The 18774-nt window shown below is 43.1% G+C and overlaps 1 protein-coding gene across 1 annotated transcript in view; it reads left to right on the top strand.

Moving 5' to 3' along the window:
* The window catches only part of COL6A1 (collagen type VI alpha 1 chain), a 162537-nt gene that overhangs the window by 110648 nt on the left and 33115 nt on the right, over positions 1-18774 (top strand). The window contains exons 23-25 of the mRNA XM_029606739.1: positions 5562-5612; positions 6135-6170; positions 7096-7158. Of these exons, the coding sequence (XP_029462599.1) occupies positions 5562-5612; positions 6135-6170; positions 7096-7158 (150 nt within the window). The remainder of the gene's footprint in view (positions 1-5561; positions 5613-6134; positions 6171-7095; positions 7159-18774) is intronic.

The following is an 18774-nucleotide window of genomic DNA, read 5'->3' as shown; positions in this document are numbered from 1 at the left end:
CGGCACCGGAGGCAGCCATCTTGCCCAAAAAGGAGGAAAAGGGAAGAAAAGAGGTAAGGCAGAGCGGTCGCAGCCGTCTGCGACTGACGGACGCCACATAGACTAGATGAATCTTGTGAAAGACTTTTCTATATACAAGGAAATGTGTTGTGGTACTCTTTGCCCTACCATTTAAAAGATGAAATGTCTCTATTGAAGTTCAGAAAATTGGATAAGGGCTTTCAATTCCAGCATGCTTTTAACTGATTTTTAATTATTTTCTGGCATCTAGACTTTAATTATAATAAAGGTGTTTAATTATTGTGCTTTTTCAGATTTTCTTTTTTTTAAATCAAGCAAACTATAATTTTTATCTCAGTGCCTTTATCCATTTTCGCAGACAATGGTGTTTTAAATGTGCCTCAGCAGGTTTTATTATTTTATGTATTACAGATATGTGATGCAGCTGAATTCAAACTATTATGGAAGGTTATTTTTTGAGAGTAGATCTTTTGTTATGTTATTTTATTTTAAGCATTTTTTCGTAGTGTTTGTTCTCATGTTATTTTATGGGCCTGATTTCATTTGTTTTTATTGAATGTTTTATTGTTTTTATGTTTCATGATTTTATGAATGTAACAACTGTAAATCACTTAGAAATATTGATAAGCAGTATACAAATATTTAATTATAAATAAAACCCTGACACAAGCCCACAATAACAGCACCCTGCCCTTGAATACATGAAAAAATCAAGAAAAATGTATTTGATAAGTAGAATACTTGCATTATCAGTCGATAGAATGAGTGCTGTAGGGGACTTCCAGTTATGCTCTGAGCTGTATGGACGTGTGAAACTGAACTCCCACCAGGCCTAATTGCTAATTACATTTAAAACTGTACTTATTGGTCACAGCTGCTCGACATGTCTGCACCTAAGGATTGAAATCAAAGTTCTCTACTGGTTTTATGGGAATATTGAAATGCCATGATGAGGAAAGCTATATAATCTAAGCTGCCAGAGCCAGACACTATGGAGCTTTTGCAAGCCTCAGATGATGACCTCAACAAGTCCGATGCAGATGTAGCTGGCAGTAAGAGCTCTATATCTAATTTGCTTGATGCCTTTGCCTCCAAGCTAACTAAATCTTGATACCTGACCTGGCATCATGATAGAAAAAATAGCTCAATTAGTTGAGTCAGCACAGGAAAATGCAACAAGACTAGATGAAGTAGAGACCCGCGTCTCAGATATGGAAAACGTGCTCACCTCAATGAGGGTTAAGTTGGACAAATTAGAGAGATTGCAGGCTTTAACGGCCATTAAAGTCAATGACCTCAAGAACTGGTCTCATAGAAATAACATCTGGCTCATAGGGCTACCTGAAAAAAGAGAAGACTCAATCCCAGTTTTCTTTATAGCCTGCTGGCTCACTTGCTTGCTAGGTGTATCAGGGAAAATGGTGTCTTTAAGATCGGTTGCACTCACTGATCTATTGCACTGGCACTGGCGTGTAGTAGAAGTCTGTGCACAATGATCGTGTAATTGCACAACTTTTTAGACAGCAGCAGATACTCAAAGCAGCTTGGGCTGCAGGAAACCTCTCATATCAAGGCAATAAAATCATGGTATTCAGGACTTCTAGTTGGAGCGCAAGTGCCAGAGACAGAGCTATGGAGAAGTTATACATGATCTGCAAAATGTCGGCACAGGTATGCCATGTCTACTTGGAAAAATTACGTGTATCCATGAACAACAAAACCGTAACTTGCGCCATGGTTAAAGAGGCAGAGCAACTTCAGGACTCAATCAAACAGGGTGCTCTGGTGTCTGTTTCAGCTTAAATCACTGATTTCACGCAGTTTGGAAGGAGCAACAATATGAGACACTAACATTTTTCTAACGGAAGTCTTTATATTCACGTTTGATTTAACCTATCTGCCCAGCGAGGCACTTAGCCAAAGGGCAGTTTGTTGCTGTAGTATTTATTTTTGTTTACTATTTGCAGAGGACATGGGTTTTTTTCTCTTTTCTTTTTCATAGTACAATTATTCATAGACACATGTTTTTGCATTAATACATGCAGTGCATATTATGCGGGATCTATAGTGTTGGCATGGAGAAATTTCCATTCTTGTTATCACTTGCTTGCAAATATTGACCATATGTCTGGCTGGTCGTTTATTTAGAAACATGATGGAAGAAAAAGACCATATGGCACATCCAGTCTGCCCATCCATCCAATTAACTTAGCATTATAATTCTCATCACTTCCTTAGAGATCCCCTGTATTTATCCCATGCTTTCTTGAATTTTTGTCTCTACCACATCCACTGGGAGGCTGTTCCATGCATCCACCACCCTTTCTGTAAAAAAAAAAAAAATATTTCCTAAGATTTCTTCTGAGTCTAATCTCTTTCAACCTCATCTCATGACCCCTAGAGCCTCCTTTCCATTGAAAAAGGCTCACCCCCTGTGCATGGAAACCTTTGAAATATTTGAATGTCTCTATCATATCTCCCCTATCTCGCCTTTCCTCTAGGGTATATATGTTTAATTCTTTAAGTTTATCCCCATGTGCTTTATAACAAAGACCACTGACCATTTTAGTAGCCATCCTCTGGACAGACACCATCCTGTTTATATCCTTTTGAAGGCGCGGTTGCCACAATTATACACAGTATTCCAAGTGAGGTCTCACAAGGGGACCTATACAGGATCAATATCACCTCCTTTTTTCTGCTACCTGTTTGGCCACTTTTAGATCATCAAATACAATTACTCCCAGATTCCTCATTTCCTTTGTGCTTAGAAGAATTTCTCTTCCAATACTGTACCTTTCCCTTGGGTTTTTGCATCCTAAATGCATTACTCTGCATTTTTTAGCATTAAGTCTTAGCTGCCAGACCTTAGACCATTCCTCAAGCTTCGTTAGATTCCTCCTAGTGTTTTGTATTCCTTCCTGGCTGTCCACCCTGTTGCAAACTTTGGTATCAACAGCAAAAAGACAAACCTTTCCCATCAACCTTCCGTTATGTTGCTCACGTAAATGTTGAAAAGAACTGGTCCAAGGACCAATCCCTGGGTAACTCCACTAGTAACAACCCCCACCTCAGAGAAAACTCCATTTACCACTAGGGAGGTGCATTTGTTTCATACAAATTTAAAAAATGCAACAAATAAGGGCAGTTCGTTTCATTTGTGGGATCCTGAAATGAAATGGAGCCCTCTGAATGAAACAAACCTTATTTGTTGCATTTGTTTGATAGGAATGCTTTAGGTCTAGGCCTGAGGCTGAGGCCTCTCAAGGAGCATAGGCCAAAGCCCAAAGCAGGAGCTGAAGCCTACACCCAAGCAGATGCTGGCGCTTCAGCCTGAAACCTAGGCCATAGGCTGAGGTCCAGAGTAAAGGGTCGCGGCCTAGGCCCGAGCTCAGTGCTGGATTTTTCCAGTATCTCAGGTCTGAGAGTCTTTGCCCCCTCTGGTAAAACCTCCTGTTGTCAGCCTGGATTCTATCTTGGCAGTATTGGTGAGATTAGACTCCACTATAACTGCTTCTTCTAAAGAAACAATTTATGTAGCAGGCCTTACTTGCTAGCTGAAACCATGGAGCTATATTCCCAGGATTTATCTGGTGGGGGGAGGCTTAACCTCTTGGGCCTTTTGTGCTGCCGTGGACACAGTCATACAAATTCATTCACCCAGCTGTCCTAATCATTGGTCAAGGGGGCTCCTCAGTAGGGAAGAAGTCTGGCCTCTTGGGGTACTGGTAGCAAAAAACCATGGAGCAAAGATAGTGTTCAAAATAAAATGTACTTAATGTTTGAAGATAAGAATACAGGCCACTATGGAAAAATTAAGAACAGCATCAGAAAGATTAAAATCAAAAAGTCTCTTTTCCTGTGGTGAATTCCCACTTGAACCAGTGTCCATTTCTAGGATCCCTTCCACTTAGAGGGTTGGGTAATCTCTTTGTAGTTCCAGCATGAAACAAGGGCTGGAAACGACACAAAAAACATTTGTTCAAAATTATATACTGAATTCCAATAGCCTGTATGAAAAATCTCAAAATCTACAAAATCAAAAACCTCTGCTGTAGACTGGTCACAAAGGCCTAATATCTAGCCCTTTGAGATACCAGGGGTTTGCCCTTCTCTCAGGAACTCAGCCCACATCCAAAACTTCAAGAATCTTCCAAAATTCAATCTCCATACTCCAGTTTCAAATTCTTCGCTCTCCTGGTCAGTCCACTATTAAGCAGCAAAGACCACCTATTGATCACTCCTCTTGGGGAGAGGCAATGATCCTTTGTTCATGCTCAGGAGGAAATGTTATATTCTTGAGACACATCCCACAAAAAGGTGGGAATAAAGCAAGGGGATAATTCCAAACTGCAAAATCCCTTCTAGATGGAAACTACAGAGAAAAAGAATATTAGTGACAGGCAAAGCCAGGTCACATTTAAATGAGTCTCTAGAAGTCCTGGTTGGGAAAACAGGCTTTTGATGTTAGGAACATTAAAGACAAGTTGACTGAATTGGATAAAGAACTTAAAGATGTTAAATTGGTTAATGCTTCTTTGGTTAAGGAAAGGATTTTGGTTTAAAAGCATATGGAGCATATTGAGAATCAGGCTCGCCAACTGAATTTGTTTTTTTAATTTTTCAAAATTTGTCTCTTTATTTTCTCTCAAGGTTTTTGAGAAATATCTCACAGATGTTCTTTTAATGTCAGTGGATGAAATTCCTGCTTTAAATAGGATTTCTTTCCTTCCACAGAAGAGGAGGCCAATGTTTGATGCAGATTTATCTGAAGTCGAAGTGAGGGATAATAATTTACAGAGATTTTGTAGAATTCTGATCATGCGGAGTTCAACAAAGCTACCTTGCTGGTTTCTTTAGTGTTTTGGAAAGATTTGGACAAAATTTATTTTCAGAAAACTACTGAGAAATTTATGATGCGATGCATATAGGTTTTTCCTGACATGACTAAATCCATTCAGGAAAGAAGAGAGAAGGTTTTGTCAATCAGACAGAAGACTAGATCTCTTGGAGAAAGTTTCTTGTTACGTTACCTCTGTAAATGCTTAGTTACTTAATCTTATGTTCATTATGTTTTTCTGTCCCTGAACGACTCCGATCTTTTCTGGACATGAAGAAACTTCTCATGTTTCAATGAGTGAAAAGGGAACTAGTTGAGGGATGTATTATTTTTGCTTAAGCTTTCTGCTAAAGCCTTTTCTATCGTTTTTATTTCTTTAATTTTCTCTTGTTTTACATTTTTTTCCTTCTCTTACCCCTACTATATTGTGGGCTATAATGTTGGGATTTCTTAATTTTATTTCTTTGTTTCTTCAAGTAATTATATTGTGAAATCTTGGCTTTTTCTGTTTTAACAAGTGTATCTTGTGAAATATTTTTAAAAGTAATAAAGATAAAATATTAAAAATGAGACAAGAGTAGGGAGGGGGTGGGAATCAAACTAATAGCTAGTTGCTCAGAAAACAGTACTCTTTGATAGGTATTTGTTTGTTGATTAAATGTCTGCATCCTTAAATCCTTGATTTGTGTTTTGCTGTTAGGGTGAAGATGGTTTCCCAGGAAATGGCACTGAAGGATTCCCAGGTTTTCAAGTAAGTTTTTTACAAGAAAGCTACTCAAGGTCCATATTCAGAAGCATTTAGACAGATAACATAGAAGTTATCTAGCTATAGTAAATAAAATATTTGGGCACTTAACCGGCAGTATTTGCGCCAGCTATCTTATTATTCAGCTAAAATGTAGCCGGATAATTTAGGTGTGTTCCAGGGAGCATTTCAGGGAGGATTTATGTTATTAATTCTGTGTCTATGGGAAAAATACTTAGTGAATCAGGCCCTAGGTTATCTGGCTAACTCCGATATTCAGTTAGCTAGATAATTTATCCGGCTAAGTCTAGTCGAGTCAAAGAGCCAGATGAAGTTAGCCTGCTAATTTTAAGATAACTGGCTATATTCAGTAGTGTGACTGCAATATTGAATATACCTCCAAAATTAGGTGCATAACTTTATCCAGCTAACTTTGCTATCTAGACAGTGATTGAATATGGACCTCTATATGTCCTGTTTAAATAAGTAATGACCTGTCCTTACCAGCGTGTTGTGTTTTCCTCCCAGGGATATCCAGGTGCCAGAGGTGATCGGGGAACCAATGTAAGTCTTTTCCCTTACCACAGTGGCACACTGAGTTAATCCAGGACTGGTTTAGTTGGTGCTCTAGAGAGAAGATAGAGAGAACAATATGCTTTCACAGTGCTTTCCCCGAAAAATGTTTTCTGACATGATGCTAGAGCAATATTTTTTCCCACTGAAGATAAGTATCCACACAGTGAGAAGTCTTGCTTGTCATCAGTTGCATACATGGACATCTGTTTATTGTGAAGATATTTCATCATTTAGGGTGAAGGGAATGCTTTACTCTGTATAATATTATACAGCTGTAGGGTAACCACAGTGAAAGCATCTACTACTGCCATTAGGAATGGAAGCACAAAGGACATCAGATGTGATGGACCCAGAGTAATGGAAATCAGGATCCCTCATGAGTTACATGAAAAGGATAAAAGAGGTGGCAACTTAGATTTGATGTCTGAGGGTGGGCTCCTGCCACTATCACAGTCCTTCCCCCTTTTCTTCCTGAAGAAAACGTTATGTCAATTATGCGTTCCTCTATTCCTTGCTTTCTTTTGCACTTATGCCCTTGTTTGTATTTGCGAACTTGACCTGACAATACTGGAACTAGTGATGCAACAGTACCATTCTGCCAGTACATCAATTATATTGGATGGACCCAGGATAGAACGTTGTCCCAGAACCTTTAGTCAAACAGTAGATAAAATATTTGGTGGTGGGGATGGGAACAGTGACAATATGCAAACTGAATATTTCAGTTCTGAATTTTGGTTTAAGATAAGACACACGTATATTTATTTATTTATCCAATACTGTAATATGACACATTGATCTTACTAATTCTACATATATATACAACCTGCCTCCTCCTCTGAGACTATGTGTCCTATACACAGGTGTATTTTGAGGTGACAGTTTTTCAATAGTATGCTCTGATTCTCTGCAGGGTACTAATGGTTACCCTGGCCCCAAGGGAGATGAAGGTGAGATTGGTGATCCTGGAGATGATGTAAGTAGAGAACAAATAAGTGCTCTTTGCATTAAGATATTTTCTTTTATAGTGCAGAGTTACAATAGCCATACTGATCCTTGAGAAAATAAGAATTCTTGCAGAAAGGATTTGTGATCTCAAATGCTCATGTACTATATCATCTATTGGTTGGAGCAACAGAAATTCCTATTTTCTTTAAAGCAGCCATTTTGTCAATCTATTATTTTAACATGCAGAAATTTGAAGAAAAGATATTGCGGTAGCTTTTACAGTATTTTATAGATGCCTCTCTCTTCCCCCCTTCCCCTTTAGTACTCACACTTCTGTTAATTTCACATTCTTGAAGCATCTTTACTGCTCAGTTGTATCCCCCCTGTGTAGCCCTCACACCTCAAAGGTGAATGGTAAAGATCATTTCGCCTGATCTCTGAGCATGTAGTGGGTACCCTTTAGCATGCACTTGAAATACTCATGGTCATGGGATAATTTTGAATGATATAATCTTTTAATCTTACAAAACTCTAGAGGTTGGATAAAACTTTGCATCCATGGGGCCTGAGAGAGGAAATATATATTTTTAGAATGATATATGAATGATTATCCCATTGTTCCCTCCTTCCCCAATCTAGGCCTTGGTTGTTTGCAGGATCTGTGTCATATTTAAAAAGTACACTTGACTACAGGCCTTTATTGCTGTAATTGCTTGGTATCTTATGTTTCTTGGAGAAATCCCAATATTCCTTATTGTTCATGCCAGATCAGTCCAGACAAGTGAGTTATGTCTCCCCTGCCAGCAGATAGTCAGAGGGAAAAAAGCTCAAAGCTGACATCACACTCCTTAGGGGTCTGGTAGTGCCTTCAGCTCTTCACTGTTTCTTTGTCTCCAGCAGGTCGTGCAGACATGTGGACTGGTGCTGCTCTTAGGAAGCCTTTAGACCAGGTTTCTGGTGTAGTATGGGCCGAGTCTTGGGGGTGCTCTGAGTGATGTCTCGGTGTGACTGATTCTCCCTTCTTTCTTGGGAACAGACTCATTTGGGGGTCAGAGTTCCTGCACCAATGGATCAAGCATAGGCTGGGCCCCAGTGACTTTGTTCATTCTGTGTGTCTTTGTAGCAAGAGCAGCTGAAAGCACACTCTCTCTCTATTCTCAGAGAGCAGAAGGGAGGCAGAAAAGTTTATTTTTTAAAGAAGGCTTGCAGTACAGCCTTTTCCCTGGACTGTATTCCAGTCTCCTATGAACTGTGCTAGTTTGGGACTTGGTCAGGGGGTCTGAAGTTATCACTCTCCCTTCTAACTTCCTTTGCTTACTTCCGATAAGGCTGTAAAAAGAAGGAGACAGGTAAGTCACGGTGGCTCATCGTGGCATTAGGTGCATTTTGCATGTATTGTGAGTAGGCAGGCACTAGGCAGGCAGATGCTATCTGCAGCGGGTCAGCATCTTGCCAAGGACAAAGCTGGGTGGGTTCCCCAAATTGAACTCTGGCCATGTGCAATGCACATGGAACAGAACTGAGTCGGCACTCCAGTTTTTGCCAGATCAGCAGCCACTTTCCTGCCACTTCACACCAAAATGTAATAATAAGTCAAGCATGCCAGGCTCTTTACCTTCCTATTGCCTGAAAGTTGAACAGGGAAATTCCGTGAAAGCTACCTATTTTTCTTCATACACAGCAGAGATTACTCAGCTCCAGTTCTTTACTGAATTATTTCAGCAGGCGACCTCACATGCATGTTGGAGCTGAGCGATGGAGGGAATAGCCTGCAGAAATGGCTTTCTTCCCCTCTACACAAATGAAGCTTCCCAGAGGGTTTTTTAAAACTAAATTATGCTTATAAGGTTGTAAATTGCTATAGCCTGTTATATATTAAAAAAAACCCAGGATAGTCCTGCTTGGACATCACCTTTGGATTTCTCCTTGCACCCTTCCTAGCCCTTATCCATGACCCTGCATGGAAGAACTTTAGGTTATCTTTGGCAACAGCTGGGATGCTAGAGCATTCTACTGGCTTGGACAATATTAGGGAATTGGCTGGACAAGAGGAGAAGGATGTAGTTGATCCAATAGATAGAGGGCAATTGCCTCCTCAGAATGGGATAATACCTCCGTGGGGAGGCTGTTCAGAAGAGAGAAACTGGTTCACTTAATTCTGGAGCATGACCTCTTACCGCTTCTGGATGAGCAATGAGAGGCAGTAATTTGTAGAGGGATCCCTTATCCCTGAGTGTTCTTAGGCCTGTCTCTCTAAGAGTTTCCTGCTGCTTCTGACTGTTGGAGGTGGGATTGCTTCAGTATACGAGACACCTGATTCCATCCTTAAGGTTGCCAAGATGATGAGGAATCTATATTTCCATCCAGGGAAGAGAAGGATATGGAGTTGGATCACTTAGGAGGGTTGTCTTTATCTTTTATGACCACAGTTGGTGGATGGAAGCGTAACATTCAGAGTCCCTCACTATAGAAAAAAGAAATGATTTTTTCTTTTTTCTATAGTGTATTTATCTTGGCAGCTATTTGTAATGGCTTTGAGACTAGAATTCTTCTGCATTAGGTCCAGCATCCCTCAGAGGCATCCATGGTGACCTTCCCCATGGGTGATAGTGTGCTGAGGGGAAGGGGGAGGCCTTGAACTTGCAGCTTCTGGATGAATTTGTGACTGGTGAGTCTTCACGATGGAGGTAAGTGATGCTAGGAGCTCCTTCATTCAGATCATCCAGCTGACTTGGCCCAGGCTAGTTCAAATGGGACCAAAGTGTTTACAGCTATGTTTTGTAGGAGCTCCCCCACAGACTGATGACCATTGCAATCCTTTGGAGTAGTCTTGGAAGTTTAGGGACCAAAGTTCAGAGACTGGCTAAGAGTGCTTATCAGACGTCCCTCCTTCCCTCCAGTTCTGGTCGTGGCCATTTCAGAGGCTACAAGCAGTCTATTCAGGCATCTCTCCCCCTTTCTCAAGGAGGTATTCCAGGATAGTGATTTCCATTGCGATGGACTTGGCGTGCTCCCTCACAGTGACTCTTGGAATCTTCTGCTCTGACACTACTCAGGAGGACTTCCCTATCACTTTGTGTAGGCTTTGGGGGTGATAGTATTAGGCTGATTCAGTCAGCCATAGGTTTTGGTGACCTGTCTCCCTTGAAAAGATGTCAGGGGCATATAATTATTTATTTTAGATCTTCCAGAAAGGGCTGTGAGCTTTCCTATTCTTTGGGTTCCTGTGTAAAATGGCAGGTCTCTTCTTAGGCAGTTCCCCAAATGGATACACAGGTATTCCCCCTCATTTCCTTCAGGAGTTACTACCAGATATTTCTCATATGCATTATTTTGGATCCATTACCAACACACATCAGACTGTCCCCTTGTGCTGACCATGAACCCGAATACTTGCTGGTCAAGGAGAGAGACTGGTTCCTCTTTTAATCAAATATCTGATTACTCAGGCCAAGTCAGAGTAGGAAAGCCATTTGGCTGTAGCCAGGGTCATGTAGGTGTGTTAATCTCTAGGCTGACTAATAATTATCCCAAACAGCAATTAGTCCTTCCCTATCTCTGGTGTATAGGGAAGTCCTCTTGTATCCAAAAAAGAAATTAATCTTATGGCCTTGGACTTCAAGGGATGAAGGACTTACTTCCAGTGCCTAGATCTCCCATTTCCATGTCTGCCCTGATCATGGCACATTCTGTATGTCCTAGGCTCCAGAGCAAGCAACTTGAATGAAGTGCCTTACGCATGGATCCACATTCGTTTCATTCAGTTCACACTCTTCTCAGGATAATATCCAGTAGTCCTATGCCACAAAGCTACTTTTTCTCTCTCTTGGGTGTTTAGGAGGAGTCTGAGGAGGTGGGTTTTTTTTATAGTTGTCTCCTGCAGGGAATGGATTTACAGTCTTCATAATGGTTATTTTGCACCATAAGTTTATGCTTTATAGTTTAGGAGGGGAGTTGTGATCCAGAACATTTGGTTCACCAGTAGGACTCCAAACATGAATATCAAGCAAAAAATGGGAAGAAAGAATGCCAAAACATCTCAAAAGTGACCTACAGTGAAATTGAGAATGGCCATCCATGTTTGGCCTATATTGCCCAACTTTCTCACCTTCATAAGTGAGAAAAGCCTGATTCTGATAGAAGTGAAAGATTACCCTTAGAAGAGGGATAGTACTGGGCATAGAGATACCATTTCCTTTAAAATTATCAAAGTCCACCAAAGAGACCAATTTCAGCAACGAGACTCGAGGAATGTTGTCCATGTGAGTTAGGTACCGCAGAGGAACTCTATCCCAGACCAAATCCAACTCATTTACCAGGGTACCTGAGGGCTACTAGATTCCCTCAACTTGTTCATATCAGCTAATGGTATTATACTGAGGCTGCCACCTGTGCTGCCTTCTCCCAAGCTTGAATCCAGGATTTCTAGAGTGTTAGATGGCTGACTCTGGCCCTCTCCCTGCCCTAGTTCAGTGGTGTTTAGTCATTTTAAAAGAAAAGGTATCTCCGCAGCCAATACTATCCCTCTTCTAAGGGTAGAGTTTCACTTCAGTCAAAATCAGGCTTTTCTCATTTATAAAGTTGAAAAGGTTGGGTGATAGAGGCTAGGACAGGGATGGCCATTCTCAAGTCTGTTGTAGGTCACTTTTTAGATGTTTGCCCTTCTTTCTTCCCATTTTTACTTGATATACATGTCGTGGAATCCAAGAGCTAGAACAAAACTTCTATTGATGCTTAGCCAAGCCATCCAGTGGTATTGTATGTTACCATAGCATGATGATACTGGCTATGTCTTTGATGTGTCCTGTTAAAACACAGTGGGGCAGATTTTAAATACTTGCGCGAGCGCGTACTTTTGTTCGCGCAGCAGGTGCGAACAAAAGTACGCTGGATTTTATAAGATACGCGTGTAGCCGCGCCTATCTTATAAAATCCGGGGTCGGCGCGTGCAAGGGGGTGCACATTTGTGCAACCTGCGTGCGCCGAGCCCAGCACGGCCTGCCTGTTCCCTCCGAGGCCGCTCCGATTTCGGAGCGGCCTCGGAGGGAACTTTTCTTCGCCCTCCCCCCACCTTCCCCTCCCTTCCCCTACCTAACCCACCCCCCCTTCCTTTGTCGGCAAAGTTATGCCTGCTGAAAGCAGGCGTGTAACTTTGCACGCGTCGGCCGGCAGCCCCGCTCCGTCCTCCGGTCCCTGGGGCTGGTCCGGAGGCCTCGACCACGCCCCCGGACACGCCCCCTCCCTCCCCTTTTCGAAAGCCCCGGGACATACGCGCGTCCCGGAGCTTTACGCGCGCCAGCGGCTTATGCAAAATAGGCGCGCCAGCGCGCAAGGGCCCTGCGCGCGTAAATCCAGAAGGATTTAGGCGCGTGGGCCTTTTAAAATCTGCCCCAGTGGTTTCTAAGGCATTGATTTCATGAGGAATCTCCTTGATGAGTGTTTTGGCCTGCTCCAGCAAGAGATGTCAGTCCCAGAGAGCTGTCAAGCCTTCTTGATGAAAGTGCAGGAATCCTCAAAAGCAGAATCAGAACCTATCTTTCCAGAGGATAATGGCAGATCAGTGCTCTTGTTTTCATTACATCCTTGCTTTAAGCACCTCAGTGTGTGTATGCAGCCCAGGAAAGGCTATGCCTTAGACACAGGAATCCTGAGAAAGCTGTTGCGGCTTTCACCCACCTGGTCTGGATAGAGCTTGTCTCAGTTGTCTGGTCTGTTCTGGCATGGCCCAGAAGGAAAGTGAAATTTAAACTTATCTGTTAACTTCCTTTCCTTTAGTCCTGCCAGACCAGTCCAGAACCCAACCAGGGAAGCTGCAATGATCATGGATTTGCAGTCTGACAAGTTCAGAAAATTAGCAGTAAATATGTTGTTGCCTACTGTGAAAGTACTCGGTACTTTCATGACCTTGGTATAGGTAGTATCTACCATGAAATGAAGTTTCTTGGTTGCATCAGGTTTTGGTTTTGGTGGTGATTTGGAAATCAAAACAAACAATGGCCTTTGGTTGTCTTAGCTTTGACAAGATACTGAAGAGCTGAAGGCAGCACCTATAAGGAAGTGACATCAGCTTTGAGCTTTTTTTTTCTCTATCTCCATCTGCTGCCAGCAGGGATGGAAAGAAAATTAATAGGTACATTTAAATGTCACCTTATCCATCCCCGCTTACTCGTTGATCCAGGTGATATTGTTGTGGGTTCTGTCCTTGCCATTGAAGCATTTGGTTGCTGCATTTGACAGTGATTGTCTCATACCCTCAAACTACAGGATTGTACATTTCTGCAGCATCTGGAAGTGATCACTGAAATAAAGTTTGATCAACCACTGCAGACTATACAGCCAGAGACCTTGCATCCAGAAAACTCTCAAAGTTTAGACCTTTTTTCTGAAATGACATTTTTAAAACTGTAATAGTTATAAAGGAATTTCTTTTACCCTCCCTTACCTGCATGGCTTTCTCATTTTCTTACCCTGATTTCTGCTGTACACTACTCTCTCTCTCCTCTCTAATCCCCATCAAGTATTCTTTCCACTTTCTTCCCTTCTTTTCTCTACTCACTTCATCTGCTCCCCCTCATTGACAACACATTAACATTTTCCATGAGGAACTTGGCAGCAGAATCAATCCTCTGCTATCCAGTGTTCTGGCCAGAATTCCATTGTTCCATTCCATATGGTACATAAGAAAACGTTCCCTCCAAGAAGATAAATGGTTTCCGGGACCCTCAGTCGCAGTGAGAAAGTCAGAGATAATTTGTATTCCACAGACTTATAGTAAGAAGCTGGAAGCTGACCAGTACTCCACCTGAGTTGCCCAGTGACTGTTTGAGCACTGGATGCTACCAGTGGGAATGAAATGGTTTTTAACATGGCCTTGCCTCGGTGAATACATGATGCTTTAGGTGGTTTTGCAGTGCTATTTTCTTGCATGTATAAAATAGCCTGATTGATATTCTTTCAGTGTTACTAATTGACGGGGTGATACCCTAAGATGCATTAGGACTTTTCCACGTAGCAAATGACTCTATGTAGAGAATGTGTGATATTTTAGATGCCACACATTATCTTCACCCCATCAAACCCTGCACAGTGCAGGTATTTAAATGAGCCAGTCTGCATGCAAAGGCAGCTCATTGCTAGATTATTTTATGATGATAAAATAACACAGCTTGCATAAAAAGTAGGAAGCAACATTATTTTATGAAAAGTTAGCTGCACCTCAAGAAGTGTAGCTTAACTTTCCCTGGGACCAATGGGATGCTAACGCACGTTCCAGTGCCGTCAGGGTTGTCCTTAAAGGTCCTAAGTGGCTTGAAGAATCCCCCATCAAGTAGTCCAAAAACCCCATGGATTGCAAGAGACCTCCATCCTGCCCCCGCTGCTGCCTCTTAAGGTGGCCGAAGTTTAAAACTAAATGAATAAAAGTGTGGCACAGACTCCGTCTCCTCCTTCCCAAAGCCTGGTCCTTTATGGTGAAAAAAACCCCCATGGTCCTTGTGCCCCCCCCCCCCCCCAAGTCCTTACCTAGATAGCCCTGGTGGTCTAGTGAGGCCCGGAGTACACTCTAGGCTCTGTGCCCACACTACCATTTTCAAAATGGCCCTGGCCAACCAGTGTCATACCTTTGCTCATATCATGTGATAGGGAAAAGTAACTATGTGGGCAGCTGGTGCCATTTTGAAAGTGGCAGCAACATGCACAAAACCCTAGGGGTCGTTCTGGGTGCAACTGGATCATCAGGGTCTATCTAGGTAATGGCCCAGGGGAGAAAGAAGTCTGGGGAAAAGGGGTATCACCAAAAGGAGATGAGGTTTGGGATGGAGGGAGCAGGGATGCCCGCTGGACCACACTATAGTTTTATTAATTTTATATTTTGACCACCGCAAGGGGCAGTGATGAATGGGATGGGACAGGGATGTTTGGACTACTTAGGGGGATTTTTGTGGGTGACTCGGGCCCTTTAAATAATGGCACCCACAGATGTGGGGCCACCATCACACATTCCACAGTTGGGGCAGCTAAGCTGAATTATTTTTCCTGTGGGTATTTTACAGCTATGAAAAAATACTGCGGGATTCAGTAAATTCCGTGGTATTTTTCCTTCAGGGTAAATATGCATCTGAGCTAGCTCACAAATCTCAACTATTAACATGCCAGTCAGTCAGGTTCTCAGTGCTGTATGTGACTCAGGGGGTCAGTATTTAGCAACAAATGGCAACTTTTCAATATTTCCCCCACTTATCCAGCTAAAGTTTATCCAGATTACATAGAGGCATTCTGAGGGCATTCATGGATGGACTTAATTAGCAAGGCTTAGAGGCACTAATCCGCGATGTTTTAGCGCAGGAGGGGTCCCACTATTGCGCGGGGGGGGGGGGCGGAGTGTCATTGCAATAGTGGGGCCCCTCCCCTGAAAAAACATTATGGCTGAATGGTATTTTCTTTTCTCTAGTGGGCAAACACCACGGGACAAAAGAACGTGGTACACGGCCCTTTAACGCGACAGCAGTCCCAACCTCACGGGACCGCAATACCCTCAAAGGGCTGCTGTTCCCCCCCCCAAAATTTGCGGCAAACAAGGAGAAAGAGTGGGGACCCTGAAAACCCCAAAAAGTAAAAAAATGAAATAATGTAGGTGTGTGGTGACTGACTGCCTCCCCATCCCCCAAATAAATGATGTGAGGGTCCCGGCCCACCTTCCCCCAAGTCCAAATAAATGATGTGAAGGTCCCGGCCCACCTTCTCCCAAGTCCAAATAAATGATGTGAGGTCCCGGCTCCCCCTTCCCCCCAACCCTTCCCGTCCCTTGTGGCACCCTCCCCCACCCCCCAAGATAGAGCTCAAGTCTCCCCACCCTCCCAAGTCAAACCATCAAGCCCCCCAGAAAAAAAGCTGCAGGCTCCACACCCACCATGTCCCACACCTTCCCTCCACCCTAACTCCTCTCCAGAATTTCCTTTTTTGGAAAATGGCACCAAAGAGGCCGGGTGCAAGGGTGGCCCTACTTCTCCTCCTTAACCTGTGCTGGACTAAGCATTTAGCCTGGTCCACCTTAAATCCTACAGGGAGAGAGAGCTCTGTGGGCGGGACCCTGCTGGGGAGCAGAATAACAGGTAGATTTTAATAGGCCGTGCGCGTGCTGAACCTATTTTCAAAAAGGTCCGGCTACGCGCATAAAGGTCGGTATGCGCATAAGTGCTGGTCTTCCTGCAAAGAGTAGGCCAAGGGGCATATTCTGGGTGGGGAGGGCAGGGTAGGCCGGGACAGCGCCATTGATCGCTGTCCCAGAGCCTCGCGCGCAGGCAGCCGGCTGGTGCACGCAAATTACTTCAGGTCGGGCCCTGAAGTAAGTTGGAAAACAAAAACAAAAAAAGGAAAAAGGTAGGATTTAGGGGTTGGGGAGGAGAGGGGAAGGGGAAGGGGAAGGGAGGTTAGGGTAGGGGGTAGGGAAGTTCCCTTCCAGTCCACTTCTTAATTGGAGCAGACTGGGAGGGAACTGGGGAAGGCTGGGATGCGTCACTGTGCAAAGTTTGCATAAATCATCCCCCCTTGCACGCGCCGCCCACACATATGTCCGTGGATTATAAAATCCGTGCACATATGTGCACACGGCCCACATATTTTATAGCATGCACCTGCACGTTATAAAATCGCTGCATCCATGTGCACGTGCCGGGAACCGCGTGCACATGCATGTGCGCTCGCTTCTTGAAAAATCTACCTCTAAGAGTGTGAACTCAGCTGGGATCAGGAGGCCCCTCACGTCTCCAGGTAAAGGCAGGTCCTGTTATATTTCTGACCTAAGCTGAAGTTGTGAGTACATTGCTATGTGAAGGGTAGCAGGGGTGTGAGCCCTTTGTGCTACAGCGTAGTTGACGCAGCCTCATAGGCAAACCTACAAGGCCTATGCCAGCAGCTAATGAATGCACCCTGTAGTGTGGAGCTTCACCTATACCAGCTGCCTCCTTCATAGGTTGAGCCTTTGGGATCTGGTGGCCAGCAGGTGTTAGGCAAGTCCCTAATATAGTTAAGAGAGTCAGAGTCCAAACAAACACTGGTGTCAGGATAGGCTGCAGACTAAAGGAGGTTAGAGACAGGCCAAGGTTGGGGCAGGTGGCTAAGAAGAATGATCCAGGCAAGAGGTCAGTCCAGGAATCAGGCAATCATGGACAGGTCCAAGCAAGAGGTCAAGATCTGGAGAGTCAATCCAAGGATGGACTGAGAAACACAGAAAACAATGGACAAGATGGGCAGGACAGGGCAAAGATGGACGAGGAGCGCTGGACAAGGCAAGGCTGGAAGGCAAAGCTAGATGAGGCAAGGCAGGAACATAAGAAATTGCCATACTGAGACAGACCAAGGGTCCATCAAGCCCAGTATCTTGTTTCCAGCAGTGGCCAATCCAGGCTACAAGAACCTGGCAAGTACCCAAACACTAAGTAGATCTCATGCTATTGATGCCAATAATAGCAGTGGCTATTCCCTAAGTCAACTTGATTAATAGCAGTTAATGAACTTCTCCTCCAAGAAATTATCCAAACCTTTTTTAAACCCAGCTACACTAACCACATCTTCTGGCAACAAATTCCAGAGCTTAATCGTGCATTGAGTGAAAAAGAATTTTCTCCTATTAGATTTAAATTTGCTACTTGCTAACTTCATGGAGTGCACAGTCCTTCTATTATTCGAAAGAGTAAATAACCAATTCACATTTATCCATTCTAGACCTGTCATGATTTTAAAGACCTCTATCATATCCCCCCTCAGCCATCTCTTCTCCAAGCTGAACAGCCCTAACCTCTTTAGCCTTTCCTCAAAGGGGAGCTGTTCCATCCCCTATATCATTTTGGTTGTCCTTCTCTGTACCTTCTCCAGTGCAACTATATCTTTTTTGAGATGCGGAGACCAGAATTGCACACAGTACTCGAGGTGCAGTCTCACCATGGAGAGATACAGAGGCATTATGACATTTTCCGATTTATTCACGATCCCCTTCCTAATATTTCCTAACATTGCTTTTTTGATTGCCGCAGCACACTGAGCCAACGATTTCAATGTATTATACACTGTGATGCCTAGATCCTTTTCCTGGGTGGTAGTTCTTAATATGGAACCTAACATTGTGTAACTACAGCATAGGTTATTTTTCCCTATATGCAACACCTTGCACTTATCCACATTAAATTTCATCTGCCATTTGGATGCCCAATTTTCCAGTCTCACAAGGTCTTCCTGCAATTTATCACAATCTGCTTGTGATTTAATTACTTTGAATAATTTTATATCATCTGCAAATCATCATATTCCTTTCCAGATCATTTATAAATATATTTAAAAGCATTAGTCCACGTACAGATCCCCAAGGCACTCCACTGTTCACCCTTTTCCACTGAGAAAATTGACCATTTAATCCTACTCACTGTTTCGTGTCTTTTAACCAGTTTGTTATCCACGAAAGGATATCACCTCCTATCCCATTACTTCCTAATTTTCTTAGAAGCCCCTCATGAATGACTTTGTCAAATGCTTTCTGAAAATCCAAATACACCGCATCTACTGGTTCACATTTTTCCACGTTTATTAACCCCTTCAAAAAAGTGAAGCAGATTTGTGAGGCAAGACTTGCCCTGGGTAAAGCCATGCTGAC

This window comes from Rhinatrema bivittatum, chromosome 6, assembly GCF_901001135.1.
Source record: "Rhinatrema bivittatum chromosome 6, aRhiBiv1.1, whole genome shotgun sequence".
NCBI classification, from domain to species: Eukaryota; Metazoa; Chordata; class Amphibia; order Gymnophiona; family Rhinatrematidae; genus Rhinatrema; species Rhinatrema bivittatum.
Note: the sequence above shows the minus strand (reverse complement) of the source record. Positions and strands in the feature narration are given on the sequence as shown.